Here is an 18,467-nt window from a genome sequence, read left to right on the forward strand (position 1 = left end):
GTCTCTCCTGTGCTACAAATTGAAGCCATTTTTTTTCAATAAAGTTTTTGTTGTTTTATTTATTATTAATCTGAAATCCTGTTGGTTGCTTTGTTGCACTTCTATGCAGTTTCATCGTTGAGTTATGAAGCTGCTCACACTGGCAAGGGAACTGGAATGAAATTTCCTGCTTCACACAGGAATCCTGTGCTCTGTTAATTTCTAAGCACACTACAGATAAGCAGCACCTGTAACTACTGAGGTGGGTCCTATGTAGTGGGTAAGGCAGGTTTAACTGAGCTCCACTCCATACAAAGGACCCAGTGCTGCTGCTTTCAGTGCAGCTTGTTCCTGTGAGCTGCTGCTGGGGGAGGTGTTGGGCCATCCTGAGCAAGCTGGTAAATTGATTTTCAGGTTGCAAATCATGTTCAAGGCTGAAGTGCCCCTGAAGATGTGTAGATGAAGTCTGGCTTTTTGTTTACCTTGTGTTCATGAATTAAATACCACATTCCATTTCTAGTAGAGATCTGTTCTTTAAAATATTAAACGAGCTACAATTGAGCTACAGACACTCTCCTTCAACTAGAAGTCCTTCTGTACTGCTCCCTGTGACAAGTGGCTCAATGGCCATAGCCTAATGTAGGCCTTCTTACATGAATACCACTTTGTTTTAAAATTGTGGGACTAAGGGAGCTTCTCAATGATGTCTGGTCCGGTCCCTTGTTATGAAGTGCAACAGCAGTAGGAAATCCCACCTAAATTCAGTAAAGTAGGCCTCCTGGTGCATTATTATCGGCATTAACACGACTTTGTTATTAGAAAGGAGGAGGGGGCAGCGGTCGCGGTGGGCGGAGGCAGACGGAAGGCTGCCCGCCGCTCCCAGGCAACCGCTACCAACAGAGGCTGGGCGGACAGCGCTGACAGCTCGGAGCAGCTCGTTGCGCCGAGGCGCTGGTTGCAGCGAGTAGGTGCCGCTCGGTACCCAGAGGACCCGGCGGTACGGGGGTGCTCACCGCTGCAGTGCGGGGTGTGCTTTGGGATGGGCTTGCTTAGTGTAGCACCTTGAGCTTTGCGTAGCGTTGAGGTTCGCGTGGTGGCGGTATCGAGCCTTTCCGCTGGTCCTCCGGCTGATGATCTGCGTCTTATTCTGCTGTGTTTCACTTTGGGAACCACCCTCCTGCACATCCTGCTCTCTGTTTGGGTCCTTACGTTCCTTCTTGACCAGGTGTTTCCCTTCTGTCAGTCTTCAGTGAGGGTGACAATGAAGAAAAAGAACATTCACTGATTTGCACTGAAATCAAGAAGAAATTGGAAACAATAACCAGGTGTTGGGCTGCTGTTAGAGGGTGTATAGTGACAATAATGAAAAGATGATAGTGGTAATTACCTAAAAGGTTACTTACAGGAAAAACTCACCCATATGGAAGCCTTCGGTCTGCTGGGAACCACTAAGGCAATCTCCACCAAGGAGCAATCTCCAAGAGATGCTGCCTTAGTGGTGGTCAGCCCTTAAATGAGGTCTAGAGGAGATGGAGTCAAGCTCCACCCCTTCCAGGAGCACAGCTAAATTACTCTCACCTGTGCTCCCACAGCTGACCCAACACTTGCCTCAGCTGATTAATCAGAGGTTCAGGCTGTGATTACCAATTTCCCATACAGAGGGCTTCCAAAATTTCACTCCTGTATTTTATCCCTGACTTGTCCATGCAGTTTCCTTCTATACCATTCATTGAAAGTGGCTGAAATTCACTGCTGGAGGTAGCCCTAAACTGAGGAAGGAGGCTGCTGGCATCTTTATTGCTAGCTGTTAATGCTACCCAAATCTCTAATCCCAGAACTTGAAGATAACTGTTAGAAAATGTTGTCCCAACCCACATAAATTCAGTGAGTTGCACCAGTTCTACTAAAAATGCCTTTTTTCCTCCCTCCATCCATGATCTGAATTTGTTTTAGAAATAAAGTAAAATGGTGTCCAAATTCCACAGTCCATTTGTCCCTTAAGCACCAAAACTGTCAATCATGTTGTAGATGAGTTTCCTCAGATTATGTTAATGCCAGTATTTTTAATTAAAACGTCTTGAATTTTACCTAAATAAACTTTGTTCATTTCTTTGTTTATAGGGGTCGGCTGTTTACAGAGTTACATTAAAACATATAAATAGAGATACTTCTACCTTTTAGAGCAGTGCACTGACACCCAACCATGCCTGCAGAAGGAAAAACTGATATGGAGAGGATTGGCCTCTTCAGTGAAATGAGCTATGTTAGCATTGGAGATAACTATGTACCACGGTACATGCGTAAGTATATTTAACTTAAATCACCAGGTAAAAATAGGGACTTTTTTAGTATCCACCTTTTTTTTGGAATCATTATTTTCTGTTATTTCTTTTTATCAGAGGCGACTGTTTTTTCATACATGTCCTTTGCTTAGATATGAAGGCTTGGTATGATGGTGCATATATCAAAGAAACAAAAAGCTCAATAAAATAGGTATGCATAATAGATTCATTACAAAATTAATGTATAACTTTCTTTTTAATATAGTTTACCTGTAAGTTGTGAGTATTTTCCTGTGCTTGCGTAAAACAGTAGTGTTATTTATGTCCTTATTTTTGGAAAAACATCCTCCTTTTCTGTTCCTACTGGGGAATCTCACACACGGGAGTGAGACCAGAATAGAAAAAAGAAAAACACCAAAAGAACCCTGAACACTAAATTACAACAATGTAATTCTCAGAAAGAGAAAGCCTGCTGAAAGAACACATAAGTAAATTGTTGTAGTCAGTAAGATGGCAAAGCTGACCCTCAGTAGTTACTTGGAAGTAAAAAATGCAAACGAATTCTCTCAGTACAAGTGTGTTTGCTGTGATGTCCAGTCAGTGGCAAGTGTGTCTGCCAGAGCCCTGACTGAGTCACTAGCTCATTACTTCCACCACAATAAGCTGCTGGGCACTCAAAACCCAGTGGGGGACATTGAAGCTGGTTGACCTGGTCTGTAATTGGAGGGTGAAACAGATGCTCTCCTGGTGCATTACTTGTAGTATATAAATAGGCATCAGCACTAGCTCTGAATTGTAGTCTGGATTAACCATCACTCTCTATTGCCTCTAAAGCAAATGTAGGGATTGGAAAATGAAAACTCTGTGCTGTGAACACCTTCTCATAGTATTGTCTTTTACACAAAATGTCTATTGTATATATAAATCATATAGTATACATGTTTGATATACAAGTGAAATGCTCTGTAGGACATTCTTTGTCCCACCCAGACATTTGGATCCAGAACTTAGTTTTTATAATGCAGTCTAAAAGAGGCACTGAATCCTTTTTTATTTTTTTAAAGGCCCTTTTAATGAAGCTGCAGGCAAGAACAAACAGATGCTATCTGAGGGGAGCAAAACAAAGTCAGGTCTTCAGGATGGTTATTTTGAGCCTGAGTTTAAGAGGATCTTCAGTGGTGAAGCCTACTTAGACCCCGTTCAACTAAGGAGACGTTATAGATTGGCAGAATCAAAGAAAAATCTGGGCAAAGCTTTCATTCCCAGTAATGGAGATAAACTGCCGTAAGTGTTGTGTTTGGCCCGTTTCTCTGTGTATATGTTCGTGAATCAGTCTGTACTAATATTACTTCATCTTGCTGGTGCAAAATTGAAACAACCTCTGTTAAGCCTATTTATAATAAGATTCCTCAGGCCTTCATCTCCAATTCCACTTTGTTTCTTTTGTGTCCGTAACACTGTATACAGAATTCCCATAATTGTAGTTTCATGTACGATGGATCTGGTATGGATTGATTTTTACATCTTGAGATGATACTCATTTGGATTTTCTACATACTAACATTTTAGCACAGTAAATATGGAAAGCCTGAAATATTTATGAAGATCCAACTGATGTATTAATTTGCTCTTTTTAGATGTGGACTAGGCAGTTATTATGGAACCATAGGAGGTCCAATTAAATACTTCAGTGCACAACTGAGAGCCAGAGAAAGATACATTCCTCCTGGAAAGAATTTTTATACTAATCCAGGAAAAAAAGGAACTGGATATGGGTAACTTCACTGCATTACTTCTTGCAGTCTTTTACTAAATGCTTTTTGAGTTTTGAGCATCTAACTATTTCATTCTCTTTTTGCAGTTATCCAAATCTTACCATAGGTGAACAATATGTCCATGAAGCAGATGGTTATGAAGTAGAAAAAATACTTGCAAAGGTAAAAAGAAGATAAAATCTTTATTATGTATTATTCACGATTGTTTATTAGAATTTACATGAATGTTTTGTTCACTATGGTGTTTCCTTCAGCTCAGAAGCACAATATTCATTTATAAGATGGAGGGAGGAAGTCAAATTAATCACTATATTGCAAAATCAAAGATTTGTTTATATTATTTCATTATTTTTTTTAAGACAACCAAAAGTATCCCATACAAATTCAAGCAATCAAGACTTTATTTTTTTTAATGTGGAGCACTTAAGCAACAATTGCAATAATTACCAAACAACATGAATAGCCAGAACAATAATAATTATTCTGTGTTGTTGCCAGAAATGATTATCCAAAAAAAAATAAATACAAAATATAAAAAAATATATCATTTTTTTCATATAAGCTCATAAATCAAGGAAAGCCCCAATCTTTCCTTGCACCAAATTTCTGAATTTAGTTTTCTATTGTATTTTTATTATATGTAGTGAGAAATTACTAAATTGGTCTATGGTAGGAATAAGATTAGAAAACTCAGAGTCAAACCTGTATTATTTTAAAACAAAATCTAGGAAGAATAGTGAACATCTCCCATGGTACAAAGAGCCAGTTCATAGAGGAATTCAACATAGTAAAGTACACAGCATATGGGAAATGAAAGTGTTCTGAACCATGAGTTTGTGCACTGCTGGGATGCATGCTAGCAGAATTTTCAAGTATGAAGGTACACATGTATGCCCATTGTATACAGGCATACAATATAGTTAGACACATCTTAAATGCACAGTGCTTCTCCTGACATTTTCCTACCATACTTCTGTAGCAATTGTTGTGCTTTCTGGTCAGTGTCTCTGTATGTTCCATTATACTTGGTGGCTATTTGAATACCTTGATCAAACAAACAAAGAAGACAGAAGGAACATGTTTTCAAGAATAAATTTAAATCTTTTCAATCTTTTGGTTAGGAGAATGAAATAAAATTGAAAAGCTCAAGATTCTTCCTTTGAATTTATTTGTTTTACAGAAAGCACTAGAGGAACACAGGCGTTTGCTTAAAGGAGGACCTTTCCTGACTAATATATACCCCCTGGAGTATTTTGACATAAATCCCTATTTTAATGACAAACCTTTGCCACCAGTGAAGAGACCACCTCTGGAGAAGAAAATTGCTGTACCTTTCATACCAAGTTCTCCTGCTAAAAAGGTTAGTTTATCTTAAAGCTACTGGAAACAATGGATAAAAAATATGCAGATGTTTTGGGTTAAAACTTTGCTTATAGTACATAAGGTAGAAACCAATGTTTCTTATCGTTAAAAGTAGAAAAGTTATTGTGCAATTTACTTTGTTTGAGCCGGTGCTCCCTGACAAACAGTTTCAAGTAACCTGAAAAGTCTTTAAATTCTGCGTAGTGCTTTTAACATACAGTTAGTTGGCTGGATAGGCCATGAAAAATGCACAAATTAGAGTGAATGTTTTACAATAAGTGACGATAAGAAAGGATTACAGGAGCAAAACAAAATATTGTTTTATTTTGGACTCTGTCAGTCTCTTATAGCATTTTTGAATCTGTATAGATATCTAAAACAAAATGCTTAGTGGTGTCATGGGAACGGAGAGCTGGAAGGAGCAGAAAATGTCAGGTTAGATCTCTGTCTCACTCCTATTTATAGGAGTGAGAAGAGGTTCTTTGCTATGTGTATACCTGGTATGAGATTAAGAAACAGTGGTTCAAATGTTGGTCCAACCAATTTATTGCAAGTCTCAATCATGGAGATGGGGGAGGATGACCGATTTAGGGTGACGGGGAAGAAAATGCAGGCAATAGAAAAGATAGTAAGAGGCAAGAATTGCATAAAGAGGGGATAGTCACAACCAGGATCCAGCAATGGTCCCATTGCAAGATATTCTGAGGCAAAAGCATGGGGAGGATGGGGGGGGAGAGCAGCAGCAGTGTGGCCGGCCTTGGGCAGCAAGCGGGTAGCAGGAATAAGCTGCAGGGTAAGTCCAGGAGCAGGCAGCAGGATTCAGGTAGCACGTCCAGGAGAGTCTGTCAGAGAGTAGGACTTCCATAGTGAGGGATCTGATGGCAAACCATGACACACCTTCTTCAGCATGCAGGTCTCAGGTCGTGAAGAATCTGTTGTCAGAAACTTTTCTTGTTCTTCTTCAGCAACCAGGCATCATGTTGTGAGCAATCTGATGCCAGAAACCTCTCTTGTTCATATTGTGAGGAATCTGATGTTTGAACACCTAACTTCATGGTTGCTGATCCCTCTTTTATCTTCCCTTTTTCCTGCCTACCTTACATGCCTGGGTCCACCCTCTGAGACAGCCCTCTTCCTCAAGATAAGCCCACACAAAAGACTGCTTCCCACCCATTTAGCTGCAGCTTCTTTCTCTCTACTTGCCCCTGGCCTAGTCCATCTGTATCCCTCAAATGATTTCTGAACCCTTGACCAGGACTCACTTGGACTTCTTCATCTGCGTCCTTTAGCAAGCTTTGAGTCAATGGTGTAACAGAATAATCGCTTACAGGCGCCCATTCAGCTAAAGGCTGTAGGAGTTATCTTGGGAGTTAGCAGACACAACTCTGGAGTCAGCTTTAGAGTTTTCTAATTCTTCAGTATTTAGGAAAAAAGGAGGAGGTGGATGGGAATAAATACATGGGGAAGCACTCAGGGAACCTAGGAAATGAAGCTTGGTGTTAATGTCAAGGAACACAGTTCACTTTTTTCAGTTGCTTTATGTTACTTCTTAAAATCTAAATGGACATTTTTGCATTCCATAAAGCATTCCTTTTTAATATATTTTTTTTTCTGAGATTAAATGGTAAGTTTATGCCATTTGCCTTAGGCTAAATCTCAATTTTAGATTGAAACACTCTTAAAATATTGATGCATAAATCTCTCTCTCAGATGACTCCAAATCTGTAGTACAGTAATACCCCTTAATTTGTCACTTTCCCTCATTTTGGTGTTCCACTGTCAGCCACTTAATATGATATTCTGCTATTTTTATGACTATTCTGCCCTTCACCATTCATTTATTTGACCAATACTAACTCATCTGAGGAATAAGATGATATCAGTGAAAATGTAATTGCTCAGAAGAGGACTGCAACAATACTTACGCATGAAGAATTATGCTAGGTGTTCAGCCTCACAGATGAAGCAGCTGAGATCCTTTAGAATGGCAATGTGTTTTGAGAAGTCAGCTGCTGAAAAGCTAGCACATATTCTCACTGATGATGCTGGTGACCCTGTTTCTGGCTTTCAATGCTGTACATGCTGCCATTAGATATATAAATGTAGTACTTCTTCTTTGCTGTACAAATCCTTATTGGAAAATTTGCTTTATTGCTTATTGAATTGCTTACTGTTGCATTTTAAGGAACGCAGCCTCAACAGACTGTGGAGATTAGCTGTTGAAAAGACTGCAAAGAATTAATATGGTTTCTGCATGCTTTCTGCATTGCCATTGTTATAGTTCTGGTGGACTTACTGTTACAGGAAAAGCCTGTGTTGTATTCCTACACCTGCACTGGATATGGAGGTTTACTAGTGAACTGATAGTGACATAGGAATTTGCTTTCTTTTTTTAACCACATCATAAGTCACTTCAGTGAGTTATGGTTTTACTTTTTCTATCATATTTTAAAATCCTTCATTCAAACTTGCATAGAATATTTTAAACCATCTAATTAATCACTAAAATTTTCCTTAAGGTTTCCAATGTAAGTTTAACTAATATCGCTTTGTTTTGTTTTTAATAGAATATAATGCAGTCTGCTATTCAGTATTTGCTTTTGCATGAAAAATATCTTAATAAAATCCAGTTATTCTGTAGATTGGCACTTTAAAAGGTTATTTTTTTTTTTTTTTTTTCAGCCAGGAGGCATGAAAGGAGGCACATTTGATCCTTATCCAAGCCATTCTGCAGAACCTTATGTAGCCAAAAAAAAAACAGTTATCTTACCCAGTACAGAACAAAAGATTTTTCAACCTCCTCCTGGACCAAAAAGCAGACCTGTTACAAGTATAATAACTCAAAATGTCTTAAGGTAAGCCACTTTAACTTCATATTTCATGTGTCTACCAACCTTCCTTAGCATAGCTGCTTACTTTTTAAATTAATAATTGAAGGAATTGTTAACAAAAGAATAAGAAATACATAAGGAAGCTTGCTGTCAAAATTTATTCCTATGCTTCTGTAAATTTGGGTGAAGCTTTTCAAAGTTATTTTAAAATAACTTTCTGTTTGGCCTTATTGTAGTTCAAGCAGGTGACTTGAGTAGGAATTGTTTGAAGTTTCAGAGTGCTCCTACGAGGCCAAACTAGAAGCTACTTATTACTCCACGTTGATTTAATTGATTGAATTGAAAGTAACTCTGAACAAAGAAACTTTGTTTTTGTACATCAGAAAGCCTGCTAACTACCAGCACTGGTGTAAGAAAGTACAGCTTCCCATGTACCTACTGGTGTTTTTAAACTACTGAAGTGGATAAAGAATAGCATCCTGGTCTGGGTAGTCTACATATCACAGTACTGTTTGTAGTATTGTTTCATCAGATGAGTAAAAAAACTGTGTTCCCCAAAGAAATGCTTTTTGGGAAAAAAAATTAATTGCATATGAAGTAAGTTTTAAAATTGAAAAGGAATGGCTGACTGTGAAGTATCACCATGTGCTCACAGAAATGGTTATGATGGACTCATTACAATATCTGTAAAGAGAAAATTCCACAGACAGAAATTCAAACCACTTCAAATTGTCTGCTACCATTTCTCTCCTAACAACTTTAAAGGATGTATTAATTTTTGCTTCATTACTCCTAGGGTTAGTGGAATGAGAACTGTGAACAGCATTTATTAGAAGTATGAATGTTATAGCTCATAGAATTTAGGAAGTATGGTGAGATACTTTTCAAATTGTCAGCTTTCCCACTGATTACAATTTTTATGTACTTTTCAGTAGGAATCCTATCTTCTGGTATTTTGATTCTAATCCTAAATTGGATTAGTGAACGCAAATTCTCGCTCTCACACAGAGTTCTGTATAAATCAATTAGATGCCTCATGAATTAAAGGCATTAAATTACAGAAATGGGCGTAACAGTTTTTCATTTTTACAAAAACTATCCTATTCTGAAGAGTGATATTCTAAAACAAAATCTAATAACTTTCTCATCATTTACATTTCAGATCATTAAATACAAAGAACTACAAGACTGCATGTGCTACATCTTTTTAGGTAAAAATGGTGAAATGAAGGGAATGCTTTTAAGACTTTTAACAACATGGATGATAATCAGCATTCAGAGCAAATAAAAACATGAAAAGTGGAATTCCAGTACATAAGGCAATCCAGTTTGTTTAATTATTGAGAATGCAATATCTGTTGGTTGTTTTTTACTTTGTTTTACACATACACACACACACACATACACACACATATATACATGCATACATACTTGGTTGTAAAGCTACAGTAAGTAATAAAATGTATTCAGTAAGTCCAAGGGTGAATAAATTTTCATCTTATTGCTTCACTTGAGTCTTGAAATGTACTTTCACGGAACATACTTCCTATTGAGTAATTTAGGTTCAAATTCACAAAGCACTGCAGTGGAAAAATGCACATCTTTTGAAGACTACCAGTGTATATATTGGCCAAATAAGTCTGCTCATGGTGAAACTAAGGTACCCAGTTCCCTTTAGTAGTATTACAATGTATAGTTTATTTCAGCAGTACTTTGTGTAAGAACTGTCTTAAAGACTTTCAATTATGACAACATTCTCAAGATGACCACTGTCAGCTGGTTATAAAGGCAGTTGTCTCTATTTACCATCATCTGTTTAACACTCATCCTCCGTTTCCTGAAAACTCTAACTGCTGCTACGTTCTCCCAGAGTAGCTCTGTTACCCTTTGTGCAAATGCAAGCATCTTAACAAATGTAACCTTTCAAAATAGCTTCTTCTAGGATGGAACTACGATCCTAACTTTTATAAGGTATTTTTATTTTTATTTTTTGTTTTTTTTTTTTTTTTTTTTTTTTTTACATCTGGTCCAATAAACTTGTTTATGTAAATACCCCTCAGCATTTATATTTCTATATTATTTATTGAAGATGTGTGCATGTTTGTTCTTTAAAGATCATTACTGCTGTTCTCAAGGTAAGCTTTTTTGTTGTTTTTTTCCCTTATTAATAAATTCTAGCCTAATTCTCACATTTCCTAACATCAAAGAAAATAAAAATAAACAGTTGTTGGCCAGGTCTTCCAGACTTTATTAAGGCATAAAACCTCATGCTTTTAGATCAAGAGGATACAACAGTATTTTAAAATACTTATTTGTACAATAATTTTGATGTTTTCTCTGTCCAAAGACCTGTAATAGAATTCCTTTTTTTTTTTTTTTTTTTCTTTTCTTTTTTTTTTTTTTTTTTTAAACACACTGCTGTATTAGATAATAGTATTGGTGCTGGCTTTAGGTGTCTTTGTGCAGGTTATCGGGACAATATGCCGTGTTGTTCACTTACGAACTCTGCAGATCCAGCCTTCCTAGATAGATTGGACTACACAGTACATCATTCTAACTGCTGTTCTGATGTAGTACAGCTGATTAAGACTGCTCTGAAGTTTTCATTTTCCTTTCCTTGCTTTTCCTTCCACCTCTTCAGTTCTTCCTGTTGTATTTTCTTCCGTATTTTAGTTATCTTTTCATTCCCTAACAAAACGGTGAAATGAGATTAAAATTCACGGCACTTTACTAAAACAAAACAAAAAAAGCAAAACAACAACAAAAAAACCCCAATACAAAACAAAAATAACCCACAACAACCTGGCTTGTTTAAGAATTTTTTAGTGAATGTAGACTAACTTTATGACGTTGTTGCTTCCCTTGATAAGTTTCCATTAGAAACTGTGTGCTCTGAGAAAGCTGATGCCCATTTCTGGGTAAGGCATCAGCATACTGTATAATACAACTAATAAAAGTGTCCCCTGGCTTCTTGTTAGTGCATTTTACTATGATGATGGAGTTTAGAACTTTCTTAAATTTCAAACAGGGAGGACATCAGACATTCTGTTATTTTCACATACTGAATGTTGTGTTGAGGGACATGGTTTAGTGGGAGCTATTAGTAATAGGTGAATGGTTGGACTGGATGATCCTTTAGGTCTTTTCCAACCTTGGTGATTCTGTGATTCTATAGCAACTTCCCTTAAACAATAAATATAGCCAGTCACATTTATAATAAATTCTGAGCACAATTTAATACTTAAAATCTCACACAACTTTCTGTGTCAAATGCAATTAGATGTCTGACCATCCATCTACGCAGCAGCCCAATTATTTCCCATTGTTGTTAATCAGTCTGAGTGTGCAATGCAAAGTTATAGCATATAAGTTTTGCCTATCTCCAGTAAAAACCAAAAAAATCAAAACAGCAAAATATTTTGTACTTTAAAATGTTTTTAAAGAAAAGCCATTAAGAGGTAGACTAAGATCTTTAACGTTCCTTTTAGTTGTTCTAACGCTGTATCTGTACTGGCACAAAAATACACTCTACATTTAGAGTGCAGTATTAAAACCAGACAAATAACTTTCTTTGTTACAATCTGTCTTCATGAATTATTGAAGAAATAGGATGAAACAGATTACTTTTATGTAGTAACAGTCTCTGAAAGTATTGTGCCTTTTACTGACTAAGGACCAGCAGCTGTATTAGGACGAAAGAGAAGATAAATAATTACCTCTAAGTCTGTTCTGGAAACACCAATAACTACTTGCATGGCTTTACTTTAACAGATTCATTTATTGAGTAGTGCACTGACTAATTAGCAGAGGTTAATTCTTGTGCTTTTTATAACTCTGTGTTTTCAGAACACATTTACACTGAAGCTGTTGAAACACGTGTTTCAATTAATAAGCTTTCTAAGACAGAGAAATAAAAGTAGCTTGTATTAACTAAACATAGATCAGAATTAGAAGTCATCTAGAGCATTCTTAAAAGTGGGTTAAATTTTATTTAGGACTTCTTGTAAAATAATAATGTGAAATGTGGCATGTACTAAACTGCTAAGATTCCCTTCTGAGTCTGAAATCTCCTGTCAGCTGTAACAGTTTCACTGCATTTCTATATACTACTTATGTTGTGAAAGGATTTGTTTTTGTTAATCTGTAAAACACAGTGAGGTATCGATAAGAGCAGATACTTTGAGTACATTACAAAAAATACTGCAAAGACTGTCAATGATTTAACAAACAAAACAAAAGATAGTAAGCTACTCTGAATTGAAATTCATACCTTGTGAAAGGCAATCCAAAGGAATTTCTTTACAAGTTCTAGTGGAATGTTCAGAATAACAGTTATTTTGCATGGTGCCAGAACTGGAATCGGGATTCTTCTGTGCCCATGCTAAAGCTGTAGCTTGGCCTCGGAGATAAACATAATCCTTATGCAAACGGTGGAATTCAAGCTGTGCTACATCTCTCTCATGTTCAATAGTCCGCAGTTGATTTTCTAATAGTAAGCATTCTTTAGACAGTTTTCTAATGTCATTTTCACATTTGGAAGCATATTCTCTATATTCATTCAGTTTGTTCTTAAGTAGCTGATTTTCCTCTGTGATGTCTGCTATTACTGTTGATAACCTCTTGCATTCTGTGTTTGCAGTGGTCAAGTTATATTTTAAAAGATCAATATCTGCTTTTGCATTTCTGGGTTCAGTCATGAGTTTCTTTTCCATATACAATTTATTTGACTGGACTTTCTCAATGTCCTTCAGCAGCATCTGTTTAGTATTATAGCATTCCTGCAGAGTCATTTCAAGGTTAAGTTTTTTCTCTGCAAGTGTTTGCATTAATTGAGGATGAGTCTCCAGTTCAGATTTTGTTGCAATTCTTTTTTCTTTCATTTGTTCTATTATACTCTGCTTTCCTTCAAGCTCTTGCTTTAGGGAGCTCTTTTCTTCTGTAAGCTGGCCAAGTTTTTTATTTGTTTCTTGTGAATTGGAGCATTTGTGTTTAAAGGACTCCAGCATTGCATTCAACCTCCCTTTTTCACAAATACCAGCAGTCATCTTTCCTTCTAATTTCTTGTTCCTAATTTGAAAATCATGTAGTGCCTGTATTGTGTCCTTGTTTCCATTGTGGTGTTGATTCTTTTTCTCATCAAGGTTTATTTTCTGGTTCTGGAGTTCTTTACATTTTCTTAACAGGCTCTTTACTTCTTTAATACATTCCTCATTGCCTTCTGGTGATTTAACTAACTGAATATGCGTTCTCCTCTGTTCTTTAGCGAAGTCCTTCATTTTCACATCATATTCTGATATTTTTTCTTTCAAAGACTGTACAGTCTCAGCAAGAGGTTTTACGTTGTTCATGAAAGGTAGATTTTCAGTCTGAAGATAGCGTACTCTTTTTTGCCAACACTCAGAATTTTTCAGAGTCTTATGCAATGCTTCAGTTTCTCCATCATATTCAGGGGCTGCTTGGTTTTCACTGAACTTCTGATCTCCTAACCTCAGCAGCATCTGGTTAAAAACAGACAGTTGTTCTTTTTCTAGTTGCTGTTTGTGATCAAGCATTAGTAGCTTATCTTTCACTGTTTTGGAAAATGAATTTACATGGTATCTGTTACTGCTTTTAAATTCTTCAAGTACATTTTTGCTTTCAGATTCTGCTTTTTCATTGTGTGCTGTTGTAGGAGGGGCCCATACACTGCCATACTCAGAATCTCTATAAAATTCTTTATCAAAATGTAAGCAATTTTCATTAAGTGGAACCTATGCAATATGTGATTCATCCAAAGAGGTCACAATTTCTGCAATGTCTCTTCGGTTACTTAATTTTTCTTAGTATAAAAAGGCAGTTTTTCTGTATTTTGGGCTAACAAATCTGAATTAGTACTGGTTGACTTCCAAAACACTTGTTTCAGCAACTGGGTAGGATAATGATCATCTATTTTACAAATTTCTTTCCTGTATTCAGGTAAATGCATAGGAAGTTTAGATTTACTAAAAATTACCTTCTCCTGGGCAGCATCCAACCTTTCTCTCTGTGAATCAGCGCCGGATACCAAATGTCCACATGCAAACTCATTGTTTACTTTAATTATCCTTTTGTTTCCAATTAGATGTTCTGAATTTTCAACCTTTTCAGTTTTCAGTGAAATCCTATGTGAAATTTGCATATCACTGACCACATTTGTACCACCGCAGTGTACTTCCACATTGTCTTCAGAACAGGATTGTTGGTCATGGTGAACTTCTCTTTTAGAAGGTGACAATTCAGGATATTCCATAAGCTACCTCACAAAATTAAAAACAAATGTAAAAAAAACCAAAACAACCACACTGTAAGAATTATGAAATGCTGCAGTAATGGAAGTACAAATCTGAGCTGTTAAAAAAGCCACTTCTCAATCAAGACTTGGACAAATTTTGTCTCTGCCAATGCCATTTAGCCATTAAAATGTTAACAATGTTAACCAGCCTCATTTAATTCAGTATTGGGGTTTGAAGCAAGCACAACATATTGAGTGTCTTAAATTGATTATATTTCAAGCAAAGGAGAGATGACCTCAGGAGATTATAGTCTGTCTTTGGTTTTTAGCCAGCACGAATAAGGGCAAACTGGATTTACACTAAATAGATGCAGAAAAAGTAGGTTTTATTCCCTTTCTTAATTTCTGTCACCTCCCTGGCTAGTGAGACAGGACACTGTCTCACTATATGCTTTGTATTGCATTCCATATCCAGTGAAAATAATCCAAATGAATTTGGGGAAGAGATCAAATTACTATTTTGTCTGTGCAAACATAAATGGAAATGGTATACATATTGATGGCTTTTCAGGAAGACACTTGTTATTTTTTGTACCCAGAATACCCATTGGGTTATTAAAAAATAAAAATTAAAATTAAAAAATTAAAAAAAAAAAAAAAGGATCAAAAAAGAAAATGATTAAAGCCAAAATCCATCTAAAATCCAACATAGCTACAAATTGTTAACATACCAGAGATGCATTATTTGCTGTAAAAGTGATGTGTGCAGTCATCATAATCTTGGCCGAACTATTTACTGGGGTTTTCATTTCAAGGATGTTTTTATTTAGTATGTTACTGATTTCAGACTGTACCTGAAAAAGATTATTTATAGAAAACTTACATGTATTTCACTTTCCATAATACACTGTTAATCTGGATGTTATGTCCTGCAATGGACAGACTGAATGGAAATGCAGTGTAGGAACAAGGAACTGTGTATAACCAGCAAAGCATCACACTAAACGTCCTTTCTGCATCAGATCTTTAGCTTTTACATAATGAATCAGGGAAAATGATGGCAGAAAATGCTCCTCAAAGGGTGGCCTATCATTTTGTGAGAAATGGCAGTTTGCAGCACTGCAGCAGGTTCTGATGACAGACGACCAACATCATGTGGAATTGAAACTACTTTGAAAACAACAATTTCCTTGAGGTTATAGTAGTGCAAATTAGATCTAGTATTTCAACTGTTTTAATGTATATTTAACATACATAATAACCTAAAAGACTTATGTAAAAAATGCAGGGGTTGGCATTTCCACTTAAGAGTATTTGTGTTGTTTTTTACCATATTAGCTTTCTCCAGAGTCTGTTTCTGAAATGCCTGAAATGATTCCAGCTGTTGTTGAAGAATCTAAAATGTAGAAACAAAATATCAGAAAACTGATATTTATTTTTTTTAATGAAACAAGATATTTTTGGTTTAACTTATGTTTACTTACTAACATCATTTTCATCCAGATTCTCTTACCACTCAATAGTCATTTAGAAACTTATTTGCAGTACTAGAAGGATTTCAGTATTGTTCTTCATGGATAATTGCTCAGGACACTGAAGGCTCTGTCACATCTGGTGTTACTTTTGTCCATAGCTTTTACCATGAGGCCAAAAATGCTTATGTTTGAATTGTACTCCAATGCTCCAATTCCAAAGGTCATCCTTTTGGTTTAAATTGTGGTGTGCTGGTTGGACAACATAAGAAAGTTGGACTGTCTCTGGGAACTAGTAAAGGGAAACCCTAGTATATTCCGCATTAGAGCTTAGCTAAGATTAGTGCTGTTAATGATTTGAAAGTGCTTTACAATAAATACCCAGGCTACGGCTGGCAATACCGTATCAGGACAGCTCAAGTTTTAAATATATTGAAACAGTCATTCACTTATATTCATGAACATCTCAACCAGATTCACACATAAAGGAGACCAGCTATATATTAAATAACCCAGCGAGCATGAGGAATTAACACTTCTACACAGCAGCTCCTGTGAATGTGAAGTAAGGCCCCTTAGCTCAGTAGTTCTTACTGCTCTGGCTTTCAGCCTGGGATCAGCCAGTCTGCCTGCAGTGGTCTGGCCATGTAAACATGTGCATGCACGTGCTTAACTAGATGTGCCATGCAGAACTCCTGCAGGCTGAGTCTGTCTTTATGCCCCACCACCCTACTCCTGTCTGCAGACGGAATCACTCAGCTTACTTCCAGCGCTCTTTGCAGGTGAATCAGATCTTCTGCTTCTATTGTGTGATTACCTGCCAACACAAATGACATTTCTACAGTTAGTGCCTGAAGTTGTCAGGCAGAGCTGTTTCATGTCCAATTGGACATCAACAGGAGGAAATGGAGAAAGCTCAAGCATTGTGGAGGCTGAGGAAGGATCTAACTTGGTGATCTGAGCCCCGGGACAGGTCAGGATAATACAGTCAAGTGTCTGGAGAGCTCCAGCTGAAAAGTTCCCCTTTGAAAGTGTCGAAGCGCCCGTGTAAGAGCACGTACCCCCAGGGGGCTGCATCCCTGCCCCATGGGACGGCCGGCCCGCCCCGCTCCGCGGCCAGCCCTGCATGGCAGCGCTCGGTGGTGGCCGCGCAGGTTTCCCTCTCGGGGGAGGCTACGCCGGCCCGCACCATCCACCGCAAGAGGAGGAGGGCTGGGGCTGCTGCCGGTCCCCTCGAGGCGCTGAGGCGGTGCGGGTGTGTGGCTGTACGTCACCGCGAGTGTGACGACACTGCTCCCAGCTGTTCGGTCCCACCGCGGTAACCAGGCTGCAGTCGGGCTCCTCTGTGCGGGAGCAGCAGCAGCTACATCTCCCCAGCCGCGGTCGGCCACTGTCGCAGGTGAGCCCTTTCCTCAGGTGCTTGGCCTCCTTGCCCAGTGTACTGGTATAGAAAATGTTCACCGTGCATCACCTGTACTCATCTGAGCAGTCGAGGAAGGACAAGGTGCACGAAGCATGCAAGGTTGGACACAAGTTGTTAGGCATGGTTGCTCATAAAGCACCTGTAAGGCCGTGTATGCAGGGAAACCTTGGTTTGTGAAAGCACCTGCAGGCAGATGTAGTTGATATTCGTTCAGAAAAAAGTACCACCTGAGGTAATTTTGTTTCTTAAACGTTTCATTGGAACTTTGGCTGTCAGTCCTTAAGCATGGCATGGCTGTACTATTCAGGGATTTCAGGCTCTCTAAATAATTTTGATATATTTGTGCAGAAGTAAAAAATTGATGAACCTGTTCTATGCTTGTTGAAGCTCAGCTAAAAGAGTTTAATGGCTGGAATTTGTCCAGCAGTATTGCATAATATCAGGTTATTCTGTTTAGAAATAAACAACACTGCATAGTTCATTTAATAGAAACAAATATCTGGATATTGAACCATGAAAACTCCTTGCTGTATTCAGCAAGAACAGTGAAAAATAACAGAATGAACACTGTTCTTTTTGGTTTTCCTACACAGCATACAAGAAGATTTTTCAGTGCAGAAAGAGGTTTAAGGAAATTAAACACTGTGAAATCACTAAAACCAGACGTGGGCCATTAAGGAAGAAATGGTTTAGCTTAAGTTTGTCTGTTCTGTGTTTGCTCTCAGTGGAGAGGTGAGAAGCTGTCCATCCTTCTGTCATGAGGTCTATAGTATTATAGAAACCTGTTTTTTAAGATAAACATTCCCCTACGCTGCAAGCTCTAACCACCCCCAAAAGATCTTCATAAGAAACATGGAGGAGAAAGAAAGCAAAAAACAGAGCAAAATGGGAACAGCAGGTACCAATGCAGTGAATCAGGAACACAGAATAAGTGAATGAAATTCAGGAAGCACTGAAAAATAAAAGGAGAAAAGGATCAGTCAGGATGCTGAGAAATGAGATTTGCTTAACAGCATGCAGTTACTGGGGTAAATGCAAGCCAATTAATTATGAGGCTGCTTTACTGAATTTGAGGAGTGATGGGATCTTTGAG

The 18,467-nt window shown here is 37.6% G+C and overlaps 2 protein-coding genes across 3 annotated transcripts; one reads left to right on the forward strand and one right to left on the reverse strand.

Moving 5' to 3' along the window:
- Positions 1-825: 825 nt before the first annotated feature.
- Positions 826-9,702, forward strand: CFAP96 (cilia and flagella associated protein 96). 2 transcript variants are annotated; one of them, XM_015862080.3, is made up of 8 exons: positions 826-943; positions 2,101-2,279; positions 3,326-3,545; positions 3,899-4,036; positions 4,123-4,198; positions 5,217-5,396; positions 8,081-8,253; positions 9,392-9,702. In XM_015862080.3, exons 2-8 carry the CDS (start codon positions 2,183-2,185, stop codon positions 9,438-9,440), a joined length of 933 nt encoding a protein of 310 aa, XP_015717566.2. In that variant the 5' UTR covers positions 826-943; positions 2,101-2,182; the 3' UTR covers positions 9,441-9,702. The 2 variants fall into 2 exon arrangements, with proteins under 2 accessions (XP_015717566.2, XP_015717563.2); XM_015862077.3 differs by having other exon boundaries at positions 840-976.
- A 503-nt stretch (positions 9,703-10,205) lies between these two features.
- Positions 10,206-17,167, reverse strand: CCDC110 (coiled-coil domain containing 110). The gene is made up of 7 exons (XM_015862070.3): positions 17,013-17,167; positions 16,716-16,768; positions 15,810-15,875; positions 15,211-15,333; positions 14,222-14,500; positions 12,500-13,727; positions 10,206-10,917 (listed from the first exon to the last, which is right to left on the reverse strand). Exons 1-7 carry the CDS (start codon positions 17,077-17,079, stop codon positions 10,778-10,780), a joined length of 1,956 nt encoding a protein of 651 aa, XP_015717556.2. The 5' UTR covers positions 17,080-17,167; the 3' UTR covers positions 10,206-10,777.
- Between the last annotated feature and the right edge of the window lie 1,300 nt (positions 17,168-18,467).

Source organism: Coturnix japonica, chromosome 4 (assembly GCF_054131305.1).
Source record: "Coturnix japonica strain WE chromosome 4, WE-NBRP24, whole genome shotgun sequence".
NCBI classification, from domain to species: Eukaryota; Metazoa; Chordata; class Aves; order Galliformes; family Phasianidae; genus Coturnix; species Coturnix japonica.

Coding starts and splice junctions, on each gene's coding strand:
- CFAP96 (XM_015862080.3), top strand. CDS start 2,183: ATGCCTGCAGAAGGAAAAACTGATATGGAGAGGATTGGCCTCTTCAGT. Junction 4,037..4,122: donor AAAAAAGGAACTGGATATGG/GTAACTTCACTG, acceptor CTCTTTTTGCAG/TTATCCAAATCTTACCATAG. Junction 4,199..5,216: donor TAGAAAAAATACTTGCAAAG/GTAAAAAGAAGA, acceptor TTTGTTTTACAG/AAAGCACTAGAGGAACACAG.
- CCDC110 (XM_015862070.3), bottom strand. CDS start 17,079: ATGCAGGGCTGGCCGCGGAGCGGGGCGGGCCGGCCGTCCCATGGGGCA. Junction 15,334..15,809: donor CTCTGGAGAAAGCTAATATG/GTAAAAAACAAC, acceptor AATCTTTTTCAG/GTACAGTCTGAAATCAGTAA. Junction 10,918..12,499: donor TTTGGATTGCCTTTCACAAG/GTATGAATTTCA, acceptor CCGTTTTGTTAG/GGAATGAAAAGATAACTAAA.